Here is a 25775-nt window from a genome sequence, read left to right on the forward strand (position 1 = left end):
ACTGTCTCCCAAAAAGGCCATAGCAAGCAGAGATATTGTACGTACAGTAAGAACACTTTCAATGAGACCTTTCTAAAGCAACTCTAGAATATGTCTGCTTATGAGAAAAGCTCTTCAGCTTTCTCAAAAGATACAGATGTTGCTTAGCCTTCTTAAAAGTGTACTCAAGAGCTGTAAAGATCAATCTATTTATTATACATTATCTAGGAGGTGGTCCAGAGGGGGGGGGGGTCTCTACTAGGAGGTGGCCCGGGGGGGGGGGGGGGGGGGGGGGGGGTGAGTCTCTACTAGGGCTGCGGTTAGACTTTCGTTTCATTTTCAGATGAGTTTCGCTTTTCCAGGTCGCAACGTAGCGGGAGGCGAGTCACACTTTCGTTTTGTCACCTGAGCACAGTGATGTAGTACACTGCCAAAGCAGTAGGTGGCAGTAGGTGGCGAACATGAAGGCAATTTTCAACCAATCAGAACTTGAATGTGCCAATACACTTCCTGCAAAGAAATGTCAACACGCCGCCATCTTTAAATGCCTCGGCTATTTAGCCAATGCAGCACTTATTTTTCAGCAAAGTGTAATAAAAGTGCAATAAACAAAACGGATACATTCACTGTGTGTTCTGCCTCTCATTTGTTGATGAAACAATACTATCATCAACACAATTGACCACCAAGAGCGGAGTTTAATCTCATCGGCGCAGCATTTTGTTAGCTTACATGCTAACGCGATAGGAATATGCCATTATAACAGTATAGCATTGTGGCTAGAAGCTAACATTTAGCTCACGTTAACCAGCCAGCACCAAACTGATGATATCGGGAGCTATCAGTAGCTAGATAACATTAGAGACAACGCCTCGTGTATTAAACAAAAGTGAATAGATGACTGGGCCATTTTGTTTAATGCTTGTTAAGATTGAAAGAGGAGCTTGAGCTAACAGGGTCTGATAGCTAACGCTAGCTCACATTAGCCAGCTGCTCATGCAATCGGTAATGCTAGCAGAATGAATGGATGTAAACTTTATTTAACATATCGCAGAATGGGTACAATACAATACGGCTCAATACAAACAATTGTTAAGGGAATGCAGACTGTTGTAGCTTGGACTGGGGTCCTTGTAACAATAACTTGACAACACATCGTAGCTGGAGCTATAGCTCTGTTGTCATCGGACATTGGTGAGAGCACGCAGATGTGGGTATCTACTGCGCATAGGCGTTGAGCAACAACGGCTCCGCGCAGATTACACGACACGTTGTCTGCGAGTTTTTGGCGTTATTCCAAAACGGAAACACAATTTAGCGTTTTCAGTAGGGCCAAAACGTTTCCTGCCAAAACGGCATTTCTATCTAATAGGGACAGCAAACGTATTCAAAAACGTATTCAAACGAGCACAAAAACAGTGTGTGTAACAAGGGCCTAGGAGACTAGTAGTCACACACACACACACACACACACGCACACGCACACACACACGCACACGCACACACACACACAAACTGTGGAACAGTGTCTATCTGTCTGTCTGTCTCTCTGCTGTCTGTCTCTCTGCTGTCTCTCTCAAAATAGTATAAGTGCTATCTTGGCCCTGAGAGCGTTGCTCTCCGGTTATGCAGCTGGACCCTTCTCAAATAAGCACGGAAAAGGCTATAAGCCTTATAGCTCCAATTTGGGTCCCAAATTGCGGTACAAATGAAGGAGGTGTCTCGGGTAGTGGACTCTAGTTAATATTATGTTCTCTCTGCAATTAGACTGCCCCTCATTCATTCATTCATCCCTATCTGCTATCTCTGAAAACAGTTCCCCGCGAGCGCAGTCAGTGCACCCGATACCGCTATATATAAACCATGCTGCATTCATTCGGAGAGAAAGACCTATTCCAAATGCTATATTTATAGGGTTTGACAATAATTACACTACTGTCGCTATTTTACAATGAACTATAATGAATTACGGGCCATACAGAACACGCCAGTGTTGAAACTAATGCACAATATTCATAGTCTACCACCGGGCGCCAGGTATGCACGGTCGGAGCTGTGCGTAACTATAGGCACAAAGTCAAGCACAAGTTCAAATTGATAAGTCCCACACTTTGCTTAGAAATTATCGTACACACGGGTTACGCACATATCTGTGCGTACGCAACGTTGATAAATGAGGGCCCTGGACTTTCTAAGTGACAGGCCCCAGGCAGTCAGGGTGGGGGGGGGGTCATACCTCCAGCAAAATCACCCTGAGTATCGGGTCCCCCAGGGCTGCGTTCTGAGCCCCCTGCTGTATTCACTGTACACACATGACTGTGGCCAGGTTCAGCTCCAACTCCATATAAGTTTGCGGACGACACAGTGGTGGTGGGGCTGATCTCTAACAATGACGAGAACGCCTATCGGGAGGAGGTTGATGAACTGGCACGCTGGTGCCGGGACAACAGCCTACTCCTGAACATTGGTAAAACCAAAGAGCTGATTGTGGATTTTAGGAGAATACAGCAGGGGACACACCGACACACACACCACTGTGGATAAACGGGGCTATCATGGACAGGGTGAGCAGTTTCAAGTACCTGGGAGTTCACAGAGGACCTGACACCTGACATGGTCAACACACATAGATTCTGTGGTGAAAACGGCGAAACAGCTCCTTTATCACCTGAGACATTTAAGGAAGTTCAGAGTATCGGGGAAGATACTGTAGAGAGCATTCTGACTGGAAACATCACTGCCTGGTTTGGAAACAGCACGGCACAGGACAGGAAGGCACTCCAGATAGTGGTGCGCTCAGCAGAGCGTACTACGGGTATTGCACTACCACCCCATGCAGGACTATAACAGGAGGTGCAAATCCAGAGCCTGCAGAATAATGAAAGACCCCCACCACCACAACAACAGCATGTTCAAGCTGCTGCGGTCAGGCAAGCGCCTACGTACACACACTACGAGAACAGAGAGACTCCGGCTCAGCTTCTTCCCCCAGGCCATCAGAACACTGAACACTGCACTCTCCATTCACAAGTACACGCACGCACACACACACACACACACACACACACACACACACACACACACACACACACACACACACACACACACACACACACACACACACACACGCTGCAACCGCTTACAATCACTTTAAACAAAATGGAAAAGTCACTTTAAAGGAAGGAGGTGTAGTATAGTTTAGATACATTAAGTATAAAAATGACGGAGTTAAAATTGTAAATTGTACTGTATATGTAGTGTACATAGGAACCAGTTTCTCAGGAACATAGCCTTGTCTTTTTTATCATGCACATCTTGTGTCTTACCTATTTTTTGTTTTTCTATGTCTATCTTATTATTGTATTATTGCACAATCGATGCAGGCATGATCACCCGCATTTCACTGTATGCCCTGGTATGTATGTGACAAATAAACCTCTTGATTCTTGATTCTAGATTCTTAACATGGGCTGTGTGGCTGTTCTAACATGTTAACATGGGCTGTGTGGCTCTAACATGTTAACATGGGCTGTGTGGCTCTAACATGTTAACATGGGCTGTGTGGCTGCTCTAACATGTTAACATGGGCTGTGTGGCTGCTCTAACATGTTAGCATGGGCTGTGTGGCTCTAACATGTTAACATGGGCTGTGTGGCTGCTCTAACATGTTAACATGGGCTGTGTAGCTGCTCTAACATGTTAGCATGGGCTGTGTGGCTCTAACATGTTAACATGGGCTGTGTGGCTGCTCTAACTTGTTAACATGGGCTGTGTGGCTCTAACATGTTAACATGGGCTGTGTTGCTCCTCTAACATGTTAACATGGGCTGTGTAGCTTCTCTAACCTGTTAACACGGTTACTGTGTAGCTGTTCTGAGTTCTGCCATGTTAATATGGGCTGTGTGGCTGCTCTAACATGTTAGCATGGGCTGTGTGGCTGCTCTAACATGTTAGCATGGGCTGTGTGGCTGCTCTAACATGTTAGCATGGGCTGTGTGGCTGTTCTAACATGTTAACATGGGCTGTGTGGTTCTAACATGTTAACATGGGCTGTGTGGCTGTTCTAACATGTTAACATGGGCTGTGTGGTTCTAACATGTTAACATGGGCTGTGTGGCTGCTCTAACATGTTAACATGGGCTGTGTGGCTGCTCTAACATTTTAACATGGTTACTGTGTAGCTGTTCTGAGTTCTGACATGTTAATATGGGCTGTGTGGCTGCTCTAACATGTTAGCATGGGCTGTGTGGCTGCTCTAACATGTTAGCATGGGCTGTGTGGCTGCTCTAACATGTTAGCATGGGCTGTGTGGCTGTTCTAACATGTTAACATGGGCTGTGTGGTTCTAACATGTTAACATGGGCTGTGTGGCTGCTCTAACATGTTAACATGGGCTGTGTGGCTGCTCTAACATTTTAACATGGTTACTGTGTAGCTGTTTCTGACATGTTAATATGGGCTGTGTGGCTGCTCTAACATGTTAACACAGCCACGAGATGAAAAGCAAGACATTCTGCGGTGCACACACACTGCTGAGGTAAGCGGTGTGGGCCGGACCTTATTTCACCCAACTCTTGCCAGGCTGACTGCGACCTCACTTTCATTAAGCATAATAGGAGCATTGATAGCACTGCACACATAAGCAATATCATAAATCTACAATAGCTTATATTTCAATTAGAGTTTGCCTCACTGATCACTATACCACTTGTATGTGTAATTTGTCCACATTGTCCTCTTTCTGAACGGAAATCAAAATCTTACCTGTAACAGCTTTAAGAAAAAGTCCAAGATTGTGAAAGATCATTTTGTAATTTCCCACTATTGTGGACCAACCCCTGCAGGTAGGCAGCCGGGGTATGCACATAACCACAACTGTGTCAAAGAGAGTGCAGAAGGCGAAGCGTCAATTAAGCATTTCTCCTCTTTGCCCCGCAACCTGGTCGAGGTTAGTTTGCCGGAGAGGCCTAATGGTGCAGGCAAAGTGTGTTTTAACTGTGGACTGAACAATTTAACACGAGACACAGATCATTAACCCCAGACAGCAGTCATTTATCTGCCCGTAATGATGGCTCCTCTGGTGTGTGTGTGTAACTAATGCTTGACATCCGCCAAATGTACATCAGTTACAGTAGAGCACAGCCAGCGCTAGGGGGGGGGGGGGTAATTGATATAGCAATATATCGCGAGATTTTACGTGCCAATGTTATATCAATACAGTGACGCCAAGTTTTTTAAAGAATAATCATTCTTTGGACTTTACCAAAATGATTGGAATGAGTTGAACAGACTGAAAACGTTATCTCATTAGATAACACGCATACAGATGATGTATATATATATATTTTTTTTTATTGCAGATGGTAATAATGTTTTACCTTGGGGACATAGTTAATAGTTAATGGTAATCAAGTTGTCAGTCAGTGTGTGTTAAAGGAAAACTCCAACATTTTGGGAAATTAGCTTATTTAACATCTTCCCTGGAGTTAGACAAGAAGATACATACCTTTTTTGTCTCTGTGCGTGCATTTAGCTTAGGGAACAGTCGCTCCGTTAGCATAGCTTAGCTTGATCATCACTGGAAGTGAGGCGGGGCCGGAGCCTTGCAGTGTATAGTTTGATTGATTGATTGAAAAGTTTATTAACAGATTGCAGAATACACTCCAAATACAACTCCAAAACGTTCATGTAAACATGTTGTGACCTGTGTATTCACCACGTGGAGAAATAAAAAATAATTGAATTAGACAATTACGTTTTATAAGCAAATATACTCTGAACAAAGTATATATAATGACTTCCTTTCTGGGGTTGTCAAAATAAAAGTGCAACGTTTATAGCAGCGGAAAACGTTTATTTTGTACATTATCTAACGTTAACACAAACCTAAACTAACGTTACAACTAACCTAAAGTTAGTTTAGGTTCGTGTTAACGTTAGATAATGTACAAAATAAACGTTTTCCGCTGCTATAAACGTTGCACTTTTATTTTGACAACCCCAGAAAGGAAGTCATTATATATACTTTACCATCCTGATCTGTGTTAGCTCCGGTTAGCTCAGAGCGTCCGGTATAACAATACCAGCCATTGGATTACTGTTTTCTAAATTGGGGAGGCTTTTAATCGTCAAGGTAAGATGATTTCAAGTCATGGTATCCATAAACTTCAATCGGTTCGCAGCCTTTGAATGAATGAGAATGTAAACAAACACAGCGTCACGTTGAAATCACTGGCTGCGCTTAGAGAGGAGTGGTTGAGCAAAAAAAAATTTCAGAGTATATTTGCTTATAAAACGTAATTGTCTAATTCAATTATTTTTTATTTCTCCACGTGGTGAATACACAGGTCACAACATGTTTACATGAACGTTTTGGAGTTGTATTTGGAGTGTATTCTGCAATCTGTTAATAAACTTTTCAATCAATCAATCAAACTCAACACTGTAAGGCTCCGGCCCCGCCTCACTTCCAGTGATGAAGCTAAGCTATGCTAACGGAGCGACTGTTCCCTAAGCTAAATGCACGCACAGAGACAAAAAAGGTATGTATCTTCTTGTCTAACTCCAGGGAAGATGTTAAATAAGCTAATTTCCCAAAATGTTGGAGTTTTCCTTTAAAGAGGCACTATGCAATTTGTTGTACATTGTTTCATAATAATAATACATAATGTATTTGTATAGCACATTTACTGCTTCACAGCAATAAAATAGCCATAAAATTGACATGAAATTTGCATAAAATAGACAGGATAAAAGTCATGTCCAGGATAAGGCCTTGTCCAGACTCAAACAATTTTGATCTGTTTCGTTTTCGTTTCGTTTTAAGGTTTCCGAAAAAACGAAAATGTCTCAAGATAATAAGTGCATGCCACAAATTTACAAAATAAATGTTTTTCCTGTTTCTTTTATTTTGAAACCCCCCGACCGGAAGTGTTATAGTGTCTGTTGCTAGCAGCTTAACTTGTGTCGGCCGGTTCTGTGCTTTTCGAGCTAACGTAACGTCATTAGTTTCCAAAGGAGAGGAGAGAAAGACCGCGGCTCACATGCAGCTCAAACTACTTGTTGGAATAAATTAATTGATTGATGTTTAACTTGTCCCTGTGTGTGTCCAGTCATTTCGACTAGCAAACTGGGTTTTCAGAAAAAGGCCAGCTATGTGACGCTAATCTCTAGTTAGTATCGTGTATTATACAACAGCATGCAAATATCTCGATTCTGATTGGCTAAAACAGTCAATTTACACGTATGTATCTGTCACAATTCCACGCTCTTGGTCCCAGGACCCGCCCACAACCGAATCACTATCACTCCGCGTCCAACAAGATGGCGGACAATAATCTTTACAAATGGATATGTTGATAGCGTCATAACGACTAAATAATAACCGATTCTGTCACGGCGAATGTCTTAGTCTCTTACACAATGTTGGATTGTGTAATCTATGGGTCATGAGTCATTGTGGAACAAAAGAAAAATCGCGGATTGATTGATTGATTGATTATTTGCAATTTAAAAAAAAAATCGTCCTTTCCCCTGACTGCAGAGCTCACTCTCTCACTGTCTGGCACACCCACACACACACACACACACACACGCACACGCACACACACACACACACTCCTGTCTGCAACGGCGGGGGAGAGTCAGACTGAGAGAGAAGCAGCTGAGTGCTGCGCTGTTTTAAGTGAGCATGGCCTATTGAATTGATTGATTGATTGATTGATTGCTAATTTTATTACTGTACGCCTGGTTTCCAACTGGTTAAGTTTAGGCCCTCTAAAGTAGGTTTAAAAAAATAAATAAAAAAATAGGGCGAAGAAAACCTTTTTTTTCCTATAGGGCAAAGAAAACCTTTTAATTTATTTTACCTACTTTCTATAGAAGCATCTAAGAATGAAGTTCTATAGAAAGTAGGTCTGCGTGTTTATTGAGCCGTACTGTATTGTACCCATTCTGCATCTGGTAATAAAATGTTCAATCAATCAATCATTCCAATAACAACCGCTAACTTCATAATTAAAAACTAAAGAAAAGTTGGATGTGTTAGTTGGTTGGATGTCTTAGTTGAAAGACAGTTGGATGTGTTAGTTGGTTGGATGTCTTAGTTGCAAGACAGTAGGATGTGTTAGTTGGTTGGATGTCTTAGTTGAAAGACAGTTGGATGTGTTAGTTGGTTGGATGTCTTAGTTGAAAGACAGTTGGATGTGTTAGTTGGTTGGATGTCTTAGTTGAAAGACAGTTGGATGTGTTAGTTGGTTGGATGCACTTCCGAGCTGTTTCCACATGGAGGCAATTTCTCTTTTTTGTTGTTGTGGGAACTACTTTTTGTGGCGGATGTTTTTTTCAATAAATCTTCGATTAATGTGTGTTTATTGTATAGCAATAAGGTTGGATGAATGTGGCAGTTGTATAAAAGCATTACACCACTTGCAGTCGTGATTTGTGAAAAATAAACCATGCCTAGGGGGGTCTAACGACCACCCCTAGGCATGGTTTATTTTTCACAAACCACTCCTGCGCGTGATGTAATGCTTAATTGCATCAGTGTAATAAGTGTAAGCACAGCAGAGCCCCGCTCCGCTTCAGACAGATAGAGAGAGCACAGCGCGTATGTGCGCCTCGGTCGGGAGTGTGTAAGCACAGCAGAGCCCCGCTCCGCTTCAGACAGATAGAGCACAGCATATGTAAAGCTGTAAAAGCCTGATCAAGCTCAATAGCTGTACATGCAATTAGGGATGCACCGAATGGGAAATTCTTGGCCGAAACCGATACCGAAAATAGGAAACAGTTGGCCGAAAACCGAATGCCGAAAGGCCGAAAATGATTAATAGAAATATATAATGTATTTTTTTTTCCAGCTACCTGATTATGACAAAAGACATGATTATGGCTAAACTTAACTTAAATAATATTAATAATCACTATTATGGGTCCATAAAACATTTATTCAGCACTTTTGAATGCATACATTAATGCCAGACTGACTGCTGATAGATTGTACAATTTAAACATGTTCTCTTTGCATACAACAAAATGTGCATTAAAGTCAAGTGCATTTTCTTTTCTCTGTAGGATAACTACAACAAAGTGCATTCAGAACAAAGCCAATGTGCTTTAAAACTGCATAAAGATCTGCACACATGAGAGGGAGAATAGCTTATAGCAGACTTAATGATGTTACTGTAGTGGCTACAGTAAGCATTTTATATAAAAGTACTCTGTATTTTTGTATGACAACTAATAAAGAAACTTGAACTACTGTCATAATTCACAGCGTTCTAGCCTACATGGAAGGACTGTTGTATTTACTACATCTCCCGTGACTATTAGCGGGGGATGACGAAGCTTTAAGAGACGAGAGAAAGAGGACCGGAAGCCTTGTTAGCTAGCGTAACGCTGCGTTAATTAAAAAGGTTTTTAACCGCGACGGGCATATAGTAATGGTGAGGATATAAAGCATGTTAAAGACGCATTTATTGGACGCGTTGCGCGCAGAGTTTACATAGAAACAACGCGACTCCCGAGTCCCAAGAGGAGTTATCACAGGCTGCAGAACGCAGGACTGAAGAGCTCACGTTGCGCATGTAATGACTGAAGCCGCGTTTTGATTACATCATCACAACAACACGTTAGGTAGGTTACGAACGTCCCTGTTCTTTGACATTCTGTGATATATTTTCGGTGGCCGAATATTCGGTGCATCCCTACATGCAATTGTTGTGATGTTTTCACACGCGGGGTAAGGGAGAGGTGGGCTATCGCGTCATCGGTTCAGGAGAAGATGGGTATCGCTTATAAAGATGGTGACACAATGGGGGACGTCTTCAGGCGTCTTCAGAATTGCGCACTCTGGGAGCTGGTATCAGAAAGTATCGTCTTCAGGCTGCCAGAACGCAGTTCCGTGTGGCAGAACGGTGCAAGCGATCAAATACTTTGCCTAAAACGACCAAAATCGTTTTAGTCTGGACATGGCCTAAGAAAGGGGTAAAAGCAATGCAGGTAATAACAATACAGAATTCTCATTACACCTGTGGGCTAGATTAGTCGCTTCTTCTTCACCAAGCGTGATGTGGAATAATGAAATACCTGTCTATTCATGTACAATTGGCCAATTTGTGATGCACACTAAAGAATCTCATAAGCGTTCATGTCAATTCTGTGAATAAATACATAATTCCTGCTTTTTGTGGGTATTGTTTCTTCTTCAGTTACACAGATATTGTGATGTGTGTGACTGTGAAGTAAGTAACTCAGTTGTATTTCTAAAGCACATTTAAAACAACTGTAGTTTCACTGTAGTGCTGTACATATCAATAGCACTATAATAAAACACAGTAAAAAAAATTGTAATTTTTTTTAAGCAATACAAATACGACAAATATAACAACAAGCAAGATAACAAATATATATATAAATTAAAAAAATACACAACATCAAACAACAAGATCTGGGATCAGACTGTCCAGGCTACAAAATGCCCAGTTTAAAAAGTGAAAAGGCCTGCTGGGTAAACAGGTAGGTTTCTAAGGCAGACAGGGAGGGAGCACACGTATACCTTATGTTGGGGGGGGGGGAGGGGGTTCACACAGGGAGCGAAATTAACTTTTTGACTCACCGGCCAGTGGCGGGTAGATGGGAAGAGTCTACCCGCCAAGCATATTTCTTACCTGCCAACATTTTTTTGATTAAAATTTTTTTTATATATATTTTATATAAAAATATTTTTTTTTAATAAAATATATATTATATAATCATACTTGTAGTTGTATTATCTGCGAGACATCGCCACCACGCAATAAGTCAAAATGCTTGCTATCTGCAAACAGCTCCACTGTCTGTGTGTATACTTGAGTAGCCTCCAGCTCCAGCAAGGATTCTCCGGCCCTGCAGCTAGACCCTATATTCAGCTAGACCCTACATTCAGCATGCAAGGATTCTCCGGCGATGCAGCTGGAACCTATTTATAACGTTACGGTCCTTTTGTCAAATCACATTCAACATGCCCTCAGCTAGAATACGCATTCAATCAATGTTATAAGACATTGATATCAGGAGCTATCTGTAGCTACTGCTAGCCCGGTAGATAACGTTAAGACAATTTAGTTTACTGGGACAGATCAATCATCTAACGTGAGCTAGCTAACGCGAGCTAACGAGGGAACGGAGGTATTTATGCACTCGAGTCGACTATTGCTGGAGCATTTGTTGATATCAGCAGCTATCAGTAGCTAGCCAGCTAGATACCGTTAGACAATGCCTCGTCATGTATTAAACTAAAAGTGAATAGTTGACTGGGTCATAGTTTAAACAGTAACGGTAGCTCGTGGAGGTCCGCTCTTCTAGAGCAGACTGCCTGTGTTGACATGAGCACTGCGAGCAGAAGCCCTTAGCCAATAGTATCCCGCTGCAGGGCTGGGCGGATATGACTCGTTGCCAAGGTTACACGCCACACGGCGTGCAGCCCTCTAAGTGTCAAGCGCCAAAGGTAAAAACTGAGCGCCCCTGGCGGGCGGCGGGCTTTAGTTTCGGTCCCTGGGTTCACAGCTTTGGGGCAGCAACTGTAAAGACACAGTCGCCCTTAGTCTTCAGCCTAGATGGAGGGACCACCAGAAGAGAGTGACTGGAGGACCTAAGCAATATAGGAGCAACGTGGGGGGAGAGGAGATCCACTGAATCAGAGGGAGCCAGGCCATCATAGATGAAATTTCTTGCAATATATATATATATATTGTGTATCGTGATATTATGGTTATCGAGGGCCAAATATCAGTATGGTATCGTGAGTTACTCATATCGTCCCTCCCCTAGTCAAGGGTGTTTGCTGTTAAAAGCACTGATGTTCAAACTGAAAGGACAATTGCGGGCATCACTCCTGCAATTCAGCCGTATGCCAAAATATGAATGGAGTGGCTCTCCAAATAATCAGACTGCCGTTACTCATGTAGAGCCACATATTTGATGGGTGAACATGAACAATATTCCAAATGAATGTCTTTAGCACAGTCAAGGGTGTGAAAGAGGATGATCACGAGAGGCCCTCAACTCAAACCGGCATATACTGTGGAGTTTTGCTGCTTCCGCTTGGATTAACTACCCTATAAGAGATAATTTTGCTATCAAGTAGTCCATTGTCTTGATTGAAGAGAACGCTAGCATTCCCTTTACACTCACTTCGGGAGAAAAAGGCCATGGCTTATAGACAGTCCTATTGGTCTTGTATTGTTTCTCTTGGCTGGCCCTGATCTGGCCTGTGTGACTGTTCGTTTGGAGAACAAACAGGCTTTGGTCGGCAAAATGTAGTGTATTGTTTTTACGCACTTTTGGGACGGAGAAGCTTTCGCCTCCTCCTGATTCCCATCATATTCAACAGACGCAGTCAAAGGAAACGTTAGGTTATGACTATAACCAAGTTCTGTTAGTATGGTGACGCTCGGCGTCACTCTCTGCACTGTCCTCGCACACGTGCACGCGCACTGAATAAAGACCACAATGTACCTTTAATCCCAATATTTGTCTGACCACACCCCTATCAGCTTACCCATATAAGCAGGGGTGGGGCCACCCACTCGCCTCCTTCCCAAGCTTTCACCACAAGGCGAGATCAAGGGCTGCAGCGGCGTCGGACGCCGAGCGTCACCATACTAACAGAACTTGGTTATAGTCATAACCTAACGTTCTGTATCGTATGGCTCTCGCTCGGCGTCACTCTGCACAAGGGAGGCCGAGCGAGAGCCATCGGCCGACAATTACACCCAGCTGAAAGCCCCCCACAACCATCAGAACAGGGAGGGCCGAGCCCCCCCGACCCCCCCTAATGGAGGGCACCCCCCCTATTGGGGGCTTCACGGGAGGGCGACGGACCCGACCGTGCGAAGAGGCACTCAAGCAACTCAACGCACAGGGTGAGCAGGCCGTGGCTTGACCCCACGACTACACACACGCACAACCCGCATGCCACCCGGGAACGAACGGAGGGAACAACCTCGTTACTGCCCCCAGAATCACGGCAAGGCAAATCAAGGGCAAACCCAACCCCGTGGCAAGGCCGTAGCAGCGGAGCGCGAAGGAAGACCCAGACCCACCAAAGGGACTGGACCCCCTGGAACGGGGGCCCAGAGAAGTCCATGATGCCAGCATCAAGACCCCACCAGGTGGGCACCTAGTGACCCCGCCCCCCACATCGCCAGCGTATTCGAACAAAGGCCCCTCAGCCGAGTGGGCCCTGTCCCCCCAATAGTACACCGCCTGGCACACTGACCCTGCAGAACAGGCAGTCAGCATGGCCGTAAGCACACAAAAAAGGTTAACCAATGGAAGCAGGCAGCGCACCAGGGAAAAACCAGGCAACAGGCTGTTAACCCTAGCCTGGAGACTGCGGACGAGACAGGCGCCAGAGGGGACAGCTGAACACAGCCGCACCGGCGGAAGGGGCGGAAGCTGGCGTTGTTGCATAACCAAGCCTCCATTTAAAAAGCCCCCACCCAGAGGGGTTGAGGCAGAGAAGGCTGACACGATTGGCAGACGTCATGAACGTGCAGGGGCACCCTCAACCGGTGAACCCGGGAGTTGACACTGCTCCAACACACCAGGGAATCAACCACCTTGGTGTTACCCAATGCAGTGGTTGTTCCTATAACCCCTCAAGAAAAAATAACTCCAAAACACACCTGCGGGTATACACCGGCTATACCGCAGTACAAGTGTTTCAGTTTTCAAAAAAGGGTTAACCCAGGCCTACGGGTCGACGAAACATGACTTCGGACCGGGCCCGGCGATACGGGAAGCACAGGGTCACCAGAGGAGGTCAAAGACCACCCCAACAGGCCCCTCTTCGCCATGCGTGAGAGAGGAACGAAAAAGAATGGAGAACCAGCCCCAAGCACACCGTACTTGGTATTCCCAGGCGGTCTCCCAACCAAGTACTAACCAGGACCAACCTGTGTAGCGGCCGAGATCTGACGAGATCGAGCGTGTACAGGTCGGCATGGCCGTAAGCCATTACGACAGTGCTGAGTAAAAAATTTACCCAACCAGGGTCTCCATAGCGCTTAACCCTGTGACACCCGGACCGACCTGGCATTTTTCCCCCTGAAAAAAGCCCAAGTCCCTCAGGGTACCAGAACAGCAGATCTGCATCCCCGGCGGACAACGGGTTCAACTGATCCGGACCAGCGTGACCAGAACCAGTCCCGTGCCCTAACCACGCCGACATGCCTACTCCAGGAGAAGGGGCAGGTATGCGTGTTGATCTTAAACATGAAAATAAGGCGCCACCCAGAAGTTCGGGCGAACCGCGCCCGGTGGCCCACCCCCAGGGCGTGAGACCCCTCTACATATGTTCAGATCCATTCTGTCATCATCCCCCAGATATGAACGAGAATCCGTCGATAACCAAACCTGGTTGTCGGATTTGGTCGTCGGAAGAGGAAAAACCTCCATCCCAGTTGCTTTATAAAAACGCCGTTTTAACCTCAAGCAACCAAGGCGTGCCAGTCAGTCGCCTGTTTACAGAACACCCCGAGCTAGCACTATACGTGCGTCGGGACACACCCACATCAATGAACAGGCTATTTAGACCTGTCATTGAATCCCCAAGGCGCCCAGGGGAACGACAAGAGGGGTGTGATACTTCCTAACTCCAACTCTTTTTAGTAGAAAAGAAGGAAGCACCAACAGTATGTATCCCAGTCTACACAGCCGGGGGTACATTTTTTTCACATTTTTACATCCCACCACCCTCCCATAGGAAGGAGACGGGAATCCCCAGAGAGACTTCCCACGCGAGCTGTACAGATTGAAAAGAATATATTGCACCTTGAGCCATGTACAAAATTGGTTTTAGGGCTCTCCGGGGAGGAGGCTCTCCGGGGAGGAGGCACTGAACCCATACACACTCAATAACGAATTGAATCGGGGAGCTCCAGTAGCTCACCACGTACCGCGAGTGCTATTTCAGCGCCGTGGACAACCGCGCTCGCGCGGATCTGGGGCTGAGCGCGTTCGAATCCCGGACGGCAGCCGTGCCTTTCCCAGAGTGTCTTTCCCCCCATCTGAACCCTTTCAGCCTGCTTCTGTCGGTCGAACTTGACCAAGTATGAATGCGACGAAAAAGCGATAAACGCTAAAAAGAACCAGCTGACTGGTCAAAGTTTAAAAAAAAAAATAACGAATTGAATCGAATACATACACAATAGAGTAGAACTCCTTCTAGAGGGTCCACTCACCTTGACGATCTGAGGAGGAGGCTCTGTACTCTGAAGGAGGCTCCCTCCTCGCGGAAGGAGTCCCAACTCACAGAAGGCCCGAATTGGAGCTTGGTGAGGAGGAGCCCTGACCACCCCCCGAAACAGATCCATCACATGGACCTGAACAGCACACGGAAGTCCTACCAACAGAGACGCGCACGGTGACGTACTCTATGGCGGGGGAATTTCTGCGGTGCACACGCCCAATATTCCAGGCCGTGGGACCAGGAAACTCCCCCCCCCCCCCCCCCTCACCCTGTAACGTGCCGAACCGCAACGTGACAGGAACCTTGAAGGACAGGTGGGTTTACCCCTGACCAACAGAAAAAAGGGGGAGGAAAGGTTACCAGTTCACCCCTTTACGACCCCACACCCATGATACGATGTAATGACAAAAAGAGAGTATGACACAGTCATAGTCAGCTCTATGAAGCGTCTGACAGCTTCACACAGCGCATGAGCTAACCTGCTATCTGATTTTTACTAAGGAAAAAACACAGAATAGAGAGGGCTCTCCAAGAGCCCCGGTACCAAACTTACACATGTGCTTCTGTGGCCAGTCCAACCCAGTTGTAGGTCACATGACACACACAACCCATCATCACCTACAAAAAATGGCAAAAACACTCAACAGAGGAACGCCGTTTTTCATAATGAGAGAATACATAATTATCGATTAGTATCGGCCACAGGCCTTGCTAAGCACACACGAAAGCGACCAAACAATCTTTTCTTTTAGGAAAATAAAGTTTCTCCAGCAGTTTTAGCACAACCTCAGCAATCAAGCTAAGGGTTACATCGTATCCCTACCACACAGTGAGACAATGTAGTGCAACAACATGTCTGAAAGGAGGATGAAGAAGTCCCCAGGGAACCGGGGGGAAACACAATCCTCCTACTTTACCCTTAATACGACCAGTTAAAACAGGAAAACCTGTTAATATGTGAACACACTGTTCATTGTCATTACAGGCTGAGAAAAGAATCATTCTTTACTCATTTGTCACTAAGCATAGCTTTATAGGTTAGTTAACCCCCTTAGTTGTGAGTACACGGTACATATAAACACACATGATGTTTCTCAACACAACAAACCAGATCATTTTCATATCTGTAACAACAACCCGATTTGCATGGAGAAGCTAAATACCAGTGACAAGACAATTCACACATAACTTGCGTCGTATCCTAAATGTAGTGCAGCAACACTCGTTTTGGAAAACATCGTTATTTACAAAACATTTAGAAGGGAAAGCCAGAAGAAGTGTACAAGGTCTGGCCAAACCTTGCCTACCCGGAGCGTAGATCAAGCGAAGTGCAGTCTCAAGGCACCGTAGTAAACACAGCCGGTCTGTGTTGTCGATCTGGGCAGCGTCGCCGCTCCATCCCGTCGCTACGGTCCCCCTTGTTGACGCAGTCCTTGCCGTCCTGGCCCAGGGCAGGTTCGACGAACATCCTCTGTCAAAGATGACGTCGTAGTCAAGAGTGTTTAAAACATGTTATAATCAAAGCACGTTCAACAGAGTAGCATTAAGCTAACGGCCGCTCTAACCGTCGGTCGCTACCGCCACTGCCCGCGAGACGCCGAGCGAACGGCGCACGCGACCAGAGGGGAGACTTCGAATCCCCCCCGCCTCTCCCCGTGAGGGAGAGGGGAGTTGGGAACCGCGGCGGCGCGCGAGGGGCCGGAGCCACCCCGCGCTGGGCCTCGGCCGATAGCAGCAAACTAACGTTTCCTAGCCTAGCCAGGTAGGCCACCTAGTGATCACAGCAGACTAGCGCCGCAGCTAACAGCTGACTGGCTAACAGTAGGCCACCACTAGTACGTAAGCTAAACAGCTATCACCTGAACTTGTACACAATGATATAACACTCACTCAGACAGGCCGCCGTTCTGAAACCCTCCTCACTTTTTAAGAGAAAAGAGAAACAAGATGTTAACACAGTTTTACAACAGTGATTTTACCAACACCCGACGGAGCCAGCACAATACCCAAATGGCCTGTAGCTGACTTGAACACGGATCTTCCGCTACCGAACATCTATGCCCATATTTCCTCGTGAGGAATACTCTCATTTGGATATGAAAGATGGGGCTCACGGTGACAGAGAAAACATCCACTCGTCCAGAAAACACAGGGATCACCAGTGTTAATGGTCGTGGCCCACTAGTTAAACTATAATGGGCTTCAGACCAAGGTCTTCTGTCGCCTAAGAGGCTGAACAAAGGACCATAGTCTGGGGCCGGTTTTCATAAACATTGTCAACTAGCCCCCATAGCACTAACAGACAAGTGGAGCTTGCCAGCAAAACATAACTCACCAAACCTGGAACCCACCGCTTCTCACAACAGCGGCGCGTCCTACAGCCCAGCTGTGTCTTTACCGCAACCAGCACACAGCAAGGACTGCAGTTGGAAAGGCATGTAGCGGCGCGAACTCCCAATACGAAAACCGGTGGAGGATTTTTAGAATGATCATCATCTTCCAGACACTCCAGTACGAAGACAATATCGCCGTATTTTATCGAAAATAGTGAGAGAGAAAATAAAGATATGATGTCAACGTATCCTTGTTTTCCAACTCTTCTCCTACCATCACATCACTTCAAGTGGGGATCTACCGAGGCACTTCCTTGTGGTGAAAGCGAGAAAGGAGGCGAGTGGGTGGCCCCACCCCTGCTTATATGGGTAAGCTGATAGGGGTGTGGTCAGACAAATATTGGGATTAAAGGTACATTGTAGTCTTTATTCAGTGCGCGTGCACGTGTGCAAGGACAGTGCAGAGAGTGACGCCGAGCGAGAGCCATACGATACAGAACAGGGGGACACAATTTCAGGATGTTTTCTTTGGCCTGCAGAGAAAACCAGATTTTTTTCTGAGATCCATTTTTAGTAGCGTCAGGGGTTACTAAAGCATTATACAACTGGCACATTCATCCAACCTTATTGCTATACAATAAACATAAATTAATTGAAGATTTATTGAAAAAAACATCAGCCGAAAAAGTAGTTCCCAAAAAGAAATAAGAGAAGTTGCCTCCATGTGGAAGCAGCTCGGAAGTGCATCCAACTGTTCTCACTGTCTCTCAACTAAGACATCCAACAAACTAATACATCCAACTGTCTTTCAACTAAGACATCCAACAAACTAACACATCCAACTGTCTTTCAACTAGACATCCAACAAATTAACACATCCAACTTTTCTTTTGTTTTGAACCTACTTTCTATAGAAGCAGCTGGGAGGTGCGCTGTTTTAAGTGAACAGGGATTATAATAATAATAACAACTTTAATAATAATAACTTTATTTGTATAGCACTTTTCATACAGAGGTTGCAGTTCAAAGTGCTTCACAACAGTAAAAAAAATACAGGCATGAGCGAGCATAGAAAGGTATGGTAAATCACAGTGTTTCACATTAGGATCTAGCATCCTAATAATAGGCTCTCTATTCAGTAATACAATTAATAAAATAGTTTAAAATGATTAAGTTTAAAAATAGTCTAAAAATGATAAAATAGAACGGACATACAACAACAGTAAAAAATACAGGCATAAGCGAGCATAAAAATAAAAAATGTAAATAGCAAGGTTACAGTAAAAAGTGTGATAAGATTGTTCAATCAGATGAAAATGGCCCAGTTAGGATAATCAACCTTGGCTAGGCGGTGAGGTTCACGATGTACCTAACTGGAATGGTAAACAACTTTGCTAGATTTAGGTCAAAAGTCATCTTCTCCTCACAACAGAGCATCACTCCAACATCATAGAACCGACATATGAATTTCATTGGAAGTGTATGAAAGTAGGTAGGGTAAGAATATAGCAAGGTATGGTAAATCACAGTGTTTCACATTAGGATCTAGCATCCCAATAGGCTCTCTATTTACAGTTTGATTCAGTAATAAAAAAAAAGGAGAATAGTCAAGAATTATAAAATAGAATGGACATACAACAGGGTATTTAACATACAACAGCATAGTGTTTCACATTAGGATACATTATTGAATTGATTGATTGATTGATTGATTGCTAATTGTATTACTGTCCGCCTTGTTTCCAACTGGTTAAGTTTAGGCACTCTTTCGAAGTCGCTCTCTTTCGAAGTTGGTTAAGGTTAGAGTTTGGAATCAGGGCTGGTGGTCTATCGCCCTGCTCTAAAGACAAAATCTAACCTTAATCAACTTCGAAAGAGAGCGACTTCGAAAGAGTGCCTAAACTTAACCAGTTGGAAACAAGGCGGACAGTAATACAATTAGCAATCAATCAATCAATCAATTCAATAATGTATCCTAATGTGAAACACTGTGCTGTTGTATGTTAAATACCCTGTTGTATGTCCGTTCTATTTTATAATTCTTGACTATTCTTTTTTTATTTGCCTAAACTTAACCAGTTGGAAACAAGGCGGACAGTAATAAAATTAGCAATCAATCAATCAATTCAATGATCCATGCGCACTTAAAACAGAGCACCTCCCAGCTGCTTCTATAGAAAGTAGGTAAAAAAAATGTATCAATTTGCACGATTTTTATTTTGTTCCACAATGACTCATGACCCATCAATTACATCATCCAACATTGTTTAAGAAACTAACACATTCGCCGTCACAGAATCGTTTTTCATTTAGTCTTTATCACCATATCCTTTCGTAACGTTTACTGTCCGCCATCTTGCTTGCATTTCTAAAAACTCGCACGGCGGAGTGATAGTAATTTGGTTGTGGGCGGGTCCTGGGACGAAGAGCGTGGGGTTATTACAAATACCCACGTGTAACTTGACTGTTTCAGCCAATCAGAATCGAGAAATTTGCATGCCGTTGTATAAAGAGAAACAGAGAGTGCCTGGCTGAACCCGCAACGAGTGTGTGTGTGTTTGTGTATTTATGTGCTTACGCACCGCTTGGCTGCATGTGGCACATGTGTTTAGCATGCAGGAATTGGCCCTGTGCTGTCCAGCTAACAGGTGCTTTTCCCTATAGGAATGGAGCTTATCGGAACACAACAGCAAGAAGAAAATGTATATAGGCCTAGTGCAAAAGAAATCCACTGTGGAGCTAGACGGTTGAATCCATAGATATATATAGAACACTAGATAGCTTAAGGCGGAGTCACCAGCGTCGCTGAACCGCCGCCATCTTGCCCCAGTCAGCCTTGAGTGAGGGGGAGTGATCTGCACAGACAAAAATACGCATAACTCGCTGAAATATTGACAGATTTACAAACGGTTTGGTTTATTACAAGCATTATTAACGTGGCTATGATTCAAGCGGTTTGTAAAAAAACATCTTAAAAAAAATATTTATAAGTATGCAGTATCATAACTACATCTTTGATGTTTATAGCAAACCAACCCGTTTGAAAATCGGTAAAGAATTGAACAATCTATGGTTATTTAAATAGTACATGCACCATAGACATTAATGTTATCAGTAGCTGAGCTGCCTGGGGCAAGATGGCCGCCCTACGACGACGACGCTCTCCATTGGCCGGCAGCGCGGGTAAGCTATCTAGTGTTCTATATATATCTATGGTTGAAGCGGCCTGTGTTTCGTCTTGGTTGCGATGGTCTCAAGAGGGGGATAGGGGCAAAAGTTGCACTGGTTTGAATGTATTTTGTGCTGTCAATCGATTAAAATATTTAACTCGATTAATCGCATGTTTGTCAATAGTTAACTCGCGATTAATCACAAATTAATCGCATTTTTTTTAACACTTTCAGTGCCCATCACGTCATATGACGTTTTATCAGCCCAATGCCTGAATGCCCACGACGTGAATTATCGTTAAAAAAATGTATTAGCAATCTGATTTCATATTTCATCAACCGAGTCTCCCGTTGGTACACCAGCCCCATCAGGAGCTCAGAATGGAAAAAAGCGCCCCCTATCGTCTATCCGTGAGTAACTGCACGTCAGTCGCTTAGACTGACCTGGGATCAGTGATATGTAGAGGCGGAGCCAGCTGGTTCCCTGAGCTGGCAAGCCGTCTGATGAACATGGATGTGATCGCGGGATGGGAATCAGCCTGGAATATATATTCACAGTAGCCAATCGATAGTAGACAGTAGTGATCGATTTTTGGAATGACGATCAGGAATTGGAATGATCTTTTTGGAGAACATCTGATCTGAGGTAAGGAATCTATTTTACCAGTCTTGGGATAATCAGAGTTGTATTCGCTGAGATATCAACGTGTCCCCTATGTGTGTGTGTGTGCGCGATCGCTGTTGAGGAAATCAGATAATCGAGCATACGTACACATATACTATCGATAATCTAGCGTTTATTTGAAAACGATTCATAAATAGGCCGAAAAATGACAACGTTTTTGTGTATTCTAGAATATTCCAGTAAACGTCTTTTATCATGGAATCTTTTTATTTTCCTTGAAAACGAGGGCTTTTCAAAATGCTATAAAATGAAAATGAACCGATAAAAAAACAATCCGCTTCGACAATGTTGACTGGAAAACGAGTCATTGATAAGCGACGGGCAGATTAGACGCAATAATTTAAAACATAGATTAGGCGTTATTAACGCTAACATTGAAGTGGATGGTGGGCATTATTCCGATTGCTGTCTGTGGTTCAATAATTTTTACAAATAATAGCTCGGAGCAACGTATTGAAAAAAGAACTAACAAAATGGACCTATTAGACTATTTTCCTGCTGAAATTTCTCGGATCCTTCTAAAGGCCCAATGCCCCATTGTATGGACAGACCTAGGATATAAAAAAATAAATATATGTATGTCTACATGTGAATGGGCTCGAGGCAAGTGCAATACTGTACAGTGCCTGTCTTGGTTTGCTTTCCTTTTCGCTTGTTTTTCTTTTTGTTTTGTTGTTGCTTTCTTATGGTGTGGATGATGGCATAGATGAACTGGAAAAATCGATAAAAAAACACACACAAAAAAGAACTATAAACTATAAATTAGTTAATTTTTGAAACCATGAACTTTAGTTCAACATTTTGAATTATGAACTATGAACTGAACTAGTTCATTTAAAAAATTGTGAACTGTGAACTGAACTAGTTCATGTAGAAAGTGAACTTTCCCAACACTGCTTAAACTGATCTTTTAATAAGTTTTAATACTCTTATTTGCGAGTCAACAAATGCTTGCTTTATGCAGCCATTTAACACAAAAGGATGACCCTCATGCATTGCAAATTTGCATCAAATTCAAAACAGAGTGATGCACAAAATAACTTAAAAGAAAATAATAATTTAAAACAATGAATAAAGTGTGCATGAAATAATAGGGGAAAGAAAATGTTAGGAACTTGTTACATTCACCCACACAAGGGCTGAGTAATCACACACCCCCCCTCTCTCTCTCACACACACACTCTCCCAGCTCCCTTTCTCTCTTGCCCCTTCCTCATCTCTCTCACCCCCCTCTATCTCTCTATATCTCACACACACACACACACACACACACACACACACACACACACACACACACACACACACACACACACACACACACACACACACACACACACACACACACACACACACACACACTTCAGCAACAAACATAGTATCAATGAGAGCATCAATAATACACCTGAGTGAAATCTAGTAAAAAAAATAAAATAAAAAATCTCTTAAAAGTTAATCGTGAGTTAAAAAAAATAGTGGCGTTAACTAGATCAGTGTCGGCCATTTAACATTGAAAACCCTGTTGAGTGCCAGCATCCACTTCAATGATGGCGTTAAATAGCGTTAAAAACGCATAATCTATGTTCTTTTTTTTGTGTGTTTTTTTTATAGATTTTTCACGTGGGCCGGCGTGGCTCAGGGGTAGAGCGGGTCGTCCAATGATCGAAGGGTTGGTGGTTCGAATCCCGCTCAAGCCCATGTCCATCCCACTGGCGTTGTGTCCTTGGGCAAGACACTTAACCTACTTGCCTCGTATGAATGTGTATGCATGTGAATGAATGTTGGTGGTCGGAGGGGCCTCAGGGCAGCTCTGAATGAATGAATGAATGACTTTATTTGACAATATAAAAAATAAACATGTGACAGAAGAGCACAGTCAGGATATACTGCCAAGGATGAAACACAAAAAAGCTCAGAGCTTATTTCCATTGTGGTCCTTGTAGGGGGTTGGGGGAGTGTGATGCTTAATACATGCATCATACAAAACGTGACATCACAATACATCACATATACCATTTAACATTTATATACATAACAGACTCATACAACATGCAAGGGTGCCTTAAGCTAAGTGTCTAGGTCAAGTATAGTCCCTTTTGAGCAATGTCTTCAGGCTGGACTTGAATCTAACGGCATTGTCTACGATTTCTCTGGCTGTAATTGTAGCTTACCACCACCGGTATGACTGTGTATGAACGAATAATGGATTCTGTAAGCGCTCTGGGGTCACTGGGGTGTCATGAAGAGCGCGATATAAATCCAATCCATTATTATTATTATTATTATTATTATTATTATTATTATTATTATTATTATTATTATTATTATTATTATTATTATTATTATTATTATTATTATTATTATTATTATTATTATTATTAAATTATGGCTATGTGTCTAATCTGCCCATCGCTTATCAATGACTTGTTTGCAGTCAACATTGTCAAAACGGATTGTTTTTTAATCGGTTCATATCCTTTTTATAGCATTTTGAAAAGCTATGGTTCTCTCGAAAATTTCCGGAAAATAGAAAGATTCCCCCATAAACGGCATTTATTGGAATATTCTCGAATACACTAGACACGTTGTCATTTGTCGGCCTATTTATGAATCGTTTTCAAATAAACACTAGATTATCGATAGTATGTGTACTTATGCGCGCTATAGAAGCGGGCTGAAAAATCTATTCTCTCATTTCCTCAACATCACACACACACACATACACACACACGGCACATGCTGATATATCAGTGAATACAGCTCTGATTATCCTAAAACTGGTAACATAGACTCCTTACCTTAGATCAGATGTTCTCCAAAAAGATTATTCCAATTCCTGATCGCCATTCCAAATATCGATTGTGTTTATTGATTGATTATTGGCTGCTGTAAATATATATTCCACGCTGCTTTCCAACTCGCGATCACTTCCCTCATCATCAGACGGCTCGCCAGCATATTGGAGCCAGTTGGCTTCCCCCACAGGGATCCAGCAGTACAATCGAATGGGCTGCAGTTACACAAGGATAGACGATAGGGGGCGGTATTTTCCCATCTGAGCTCCTAGAGGGTCTGCTGTACCAACGGGAGACTCTGTTGATGAAATATGAATTCAGATCGCTATAAAAAAAATAAAACCGACAATTCGCGTCGTCGGCACTCAACGGGGGGCATGATAAGACGACAATACACGTCGCTGGCACTCAAAGTGTAGAATCGGGCGATAACACGTTAATACCGCGTTAACTTTGACAGCCTTTATTCTTTTCACATTTTCACTGATCCCTTGGCTTTAACAAACATGCACACACACACACACACATACATTAATTCCGCTACTCCGCTCCATACAGAGCACTGGGATGTTCTGTACTTGCTTCTTTGTGTACAATATCAGCATCCTCATGCACATTTGGAATTAATCACATTTCCTTGGGAGGCTGGGTTTTATATCTCATATTGAACTAGCCTTGACGGGCCCAGTGAATTTCATCTCATGAGCTAACGGCTAACTAACCATTAGTGTTCGTACAGTACCGAATACTTCTATTATATACACTGGAGAGGGAGCACACAGATAGATAGATAAATAGATAGATAGATATATAGATAGATAGATAGATAGATAGATAGATAGATAGATAGATAGATAGATAGATAGATAGATAGATAGATAGATAGATAGATAGATAGATAGATAGATAGATAGATAGATAGATAGATAGATAGATATAGGGAGAGAGAGTGAGAGAGATAAATAAAGAGATAGAGAGCTGTGGCTTGTAAAACCACACTGTAATGACTGACTTTTATCTCTATCTCTCTTTCTCACTCTCTGTCTCCCCCTGCCCCTCTCTCCCTCTCTCCCTCTCTCTTTCTCTCTATCTCTATCTCTCTCTCTCTCTTGCTCCCTCTCTCTTTCTTTCCCCAGGGACCTGAAGAATAATTTGATAAGCACAGTGGAGCCTGGTGCTTTCCGCGGGCTGGTGGCTCTGAGGAGGCTGTGAGTATGATGAAGCTCTGTGAGACGGCCTTCTCCAGGGTGTGTGTGTGTGTGTGTGTGTGTGTGTGTGTGTGTGTGTGTGTGTGTGTGTGTGTGTGTGTGTGTGTGTGTGTGTGTGTGTGTGTGTGTGTGTGTGTGTGTGTGTGTGTGTGTGTGTGTGTGTGTGTGTGTGTGTGTGTGTGTGTGTGTGTGTGTGTGTGTGTGTGTGTGTGTGTGTGTGTGTGTGTGTGTGTGTGTGTGTGTGTAGGTGTGTAGGTGTGTAGGTGTGTAGGTGTGTGTGTGTGTGTGTGTGTGTGTGTGTGTGTGTGTGTGTGTGTGTGTGTGTGTGTGTGTGTGTGTGTGTGTGTGTGTGTTGGGTAGAGAGGGCTTGCGATTG

At 43.6% G+C, this 25775-nt stretch overlaps 1 protein-coding gene across 1 annotated transcript in view; it reads left to right on the forward strand.

Moving 5' to 3' along the window:
• The window catches only part of adgra1b (adhesion G protein-coupled receptor A1b), a gene marked incomplete at its 3' end in the record, with an annotated part of 723468 nt that overhangs the window by 109779 nt on the left and 587914 nt on the right, over nt 1–25775 (forward strand). The window contains 1 exon segment of the mRNA XM_084321924.1: nt 25328–25399. Coding sequence (XP_084178050.1) covers nt 25328–25399 — 72 coding nt within the window.

Source organism: Notolepis coatsorum (assembly GCF_963971535.1).
Source record: "Notolepis coatsorum genome assembly, chromosome: 9".
NCBI lineage: Eukaryota > Metazoa > Chordata > Actinopteri > Aulopiformes > Paralepididae > Notolepis > Notolepis coatsorum.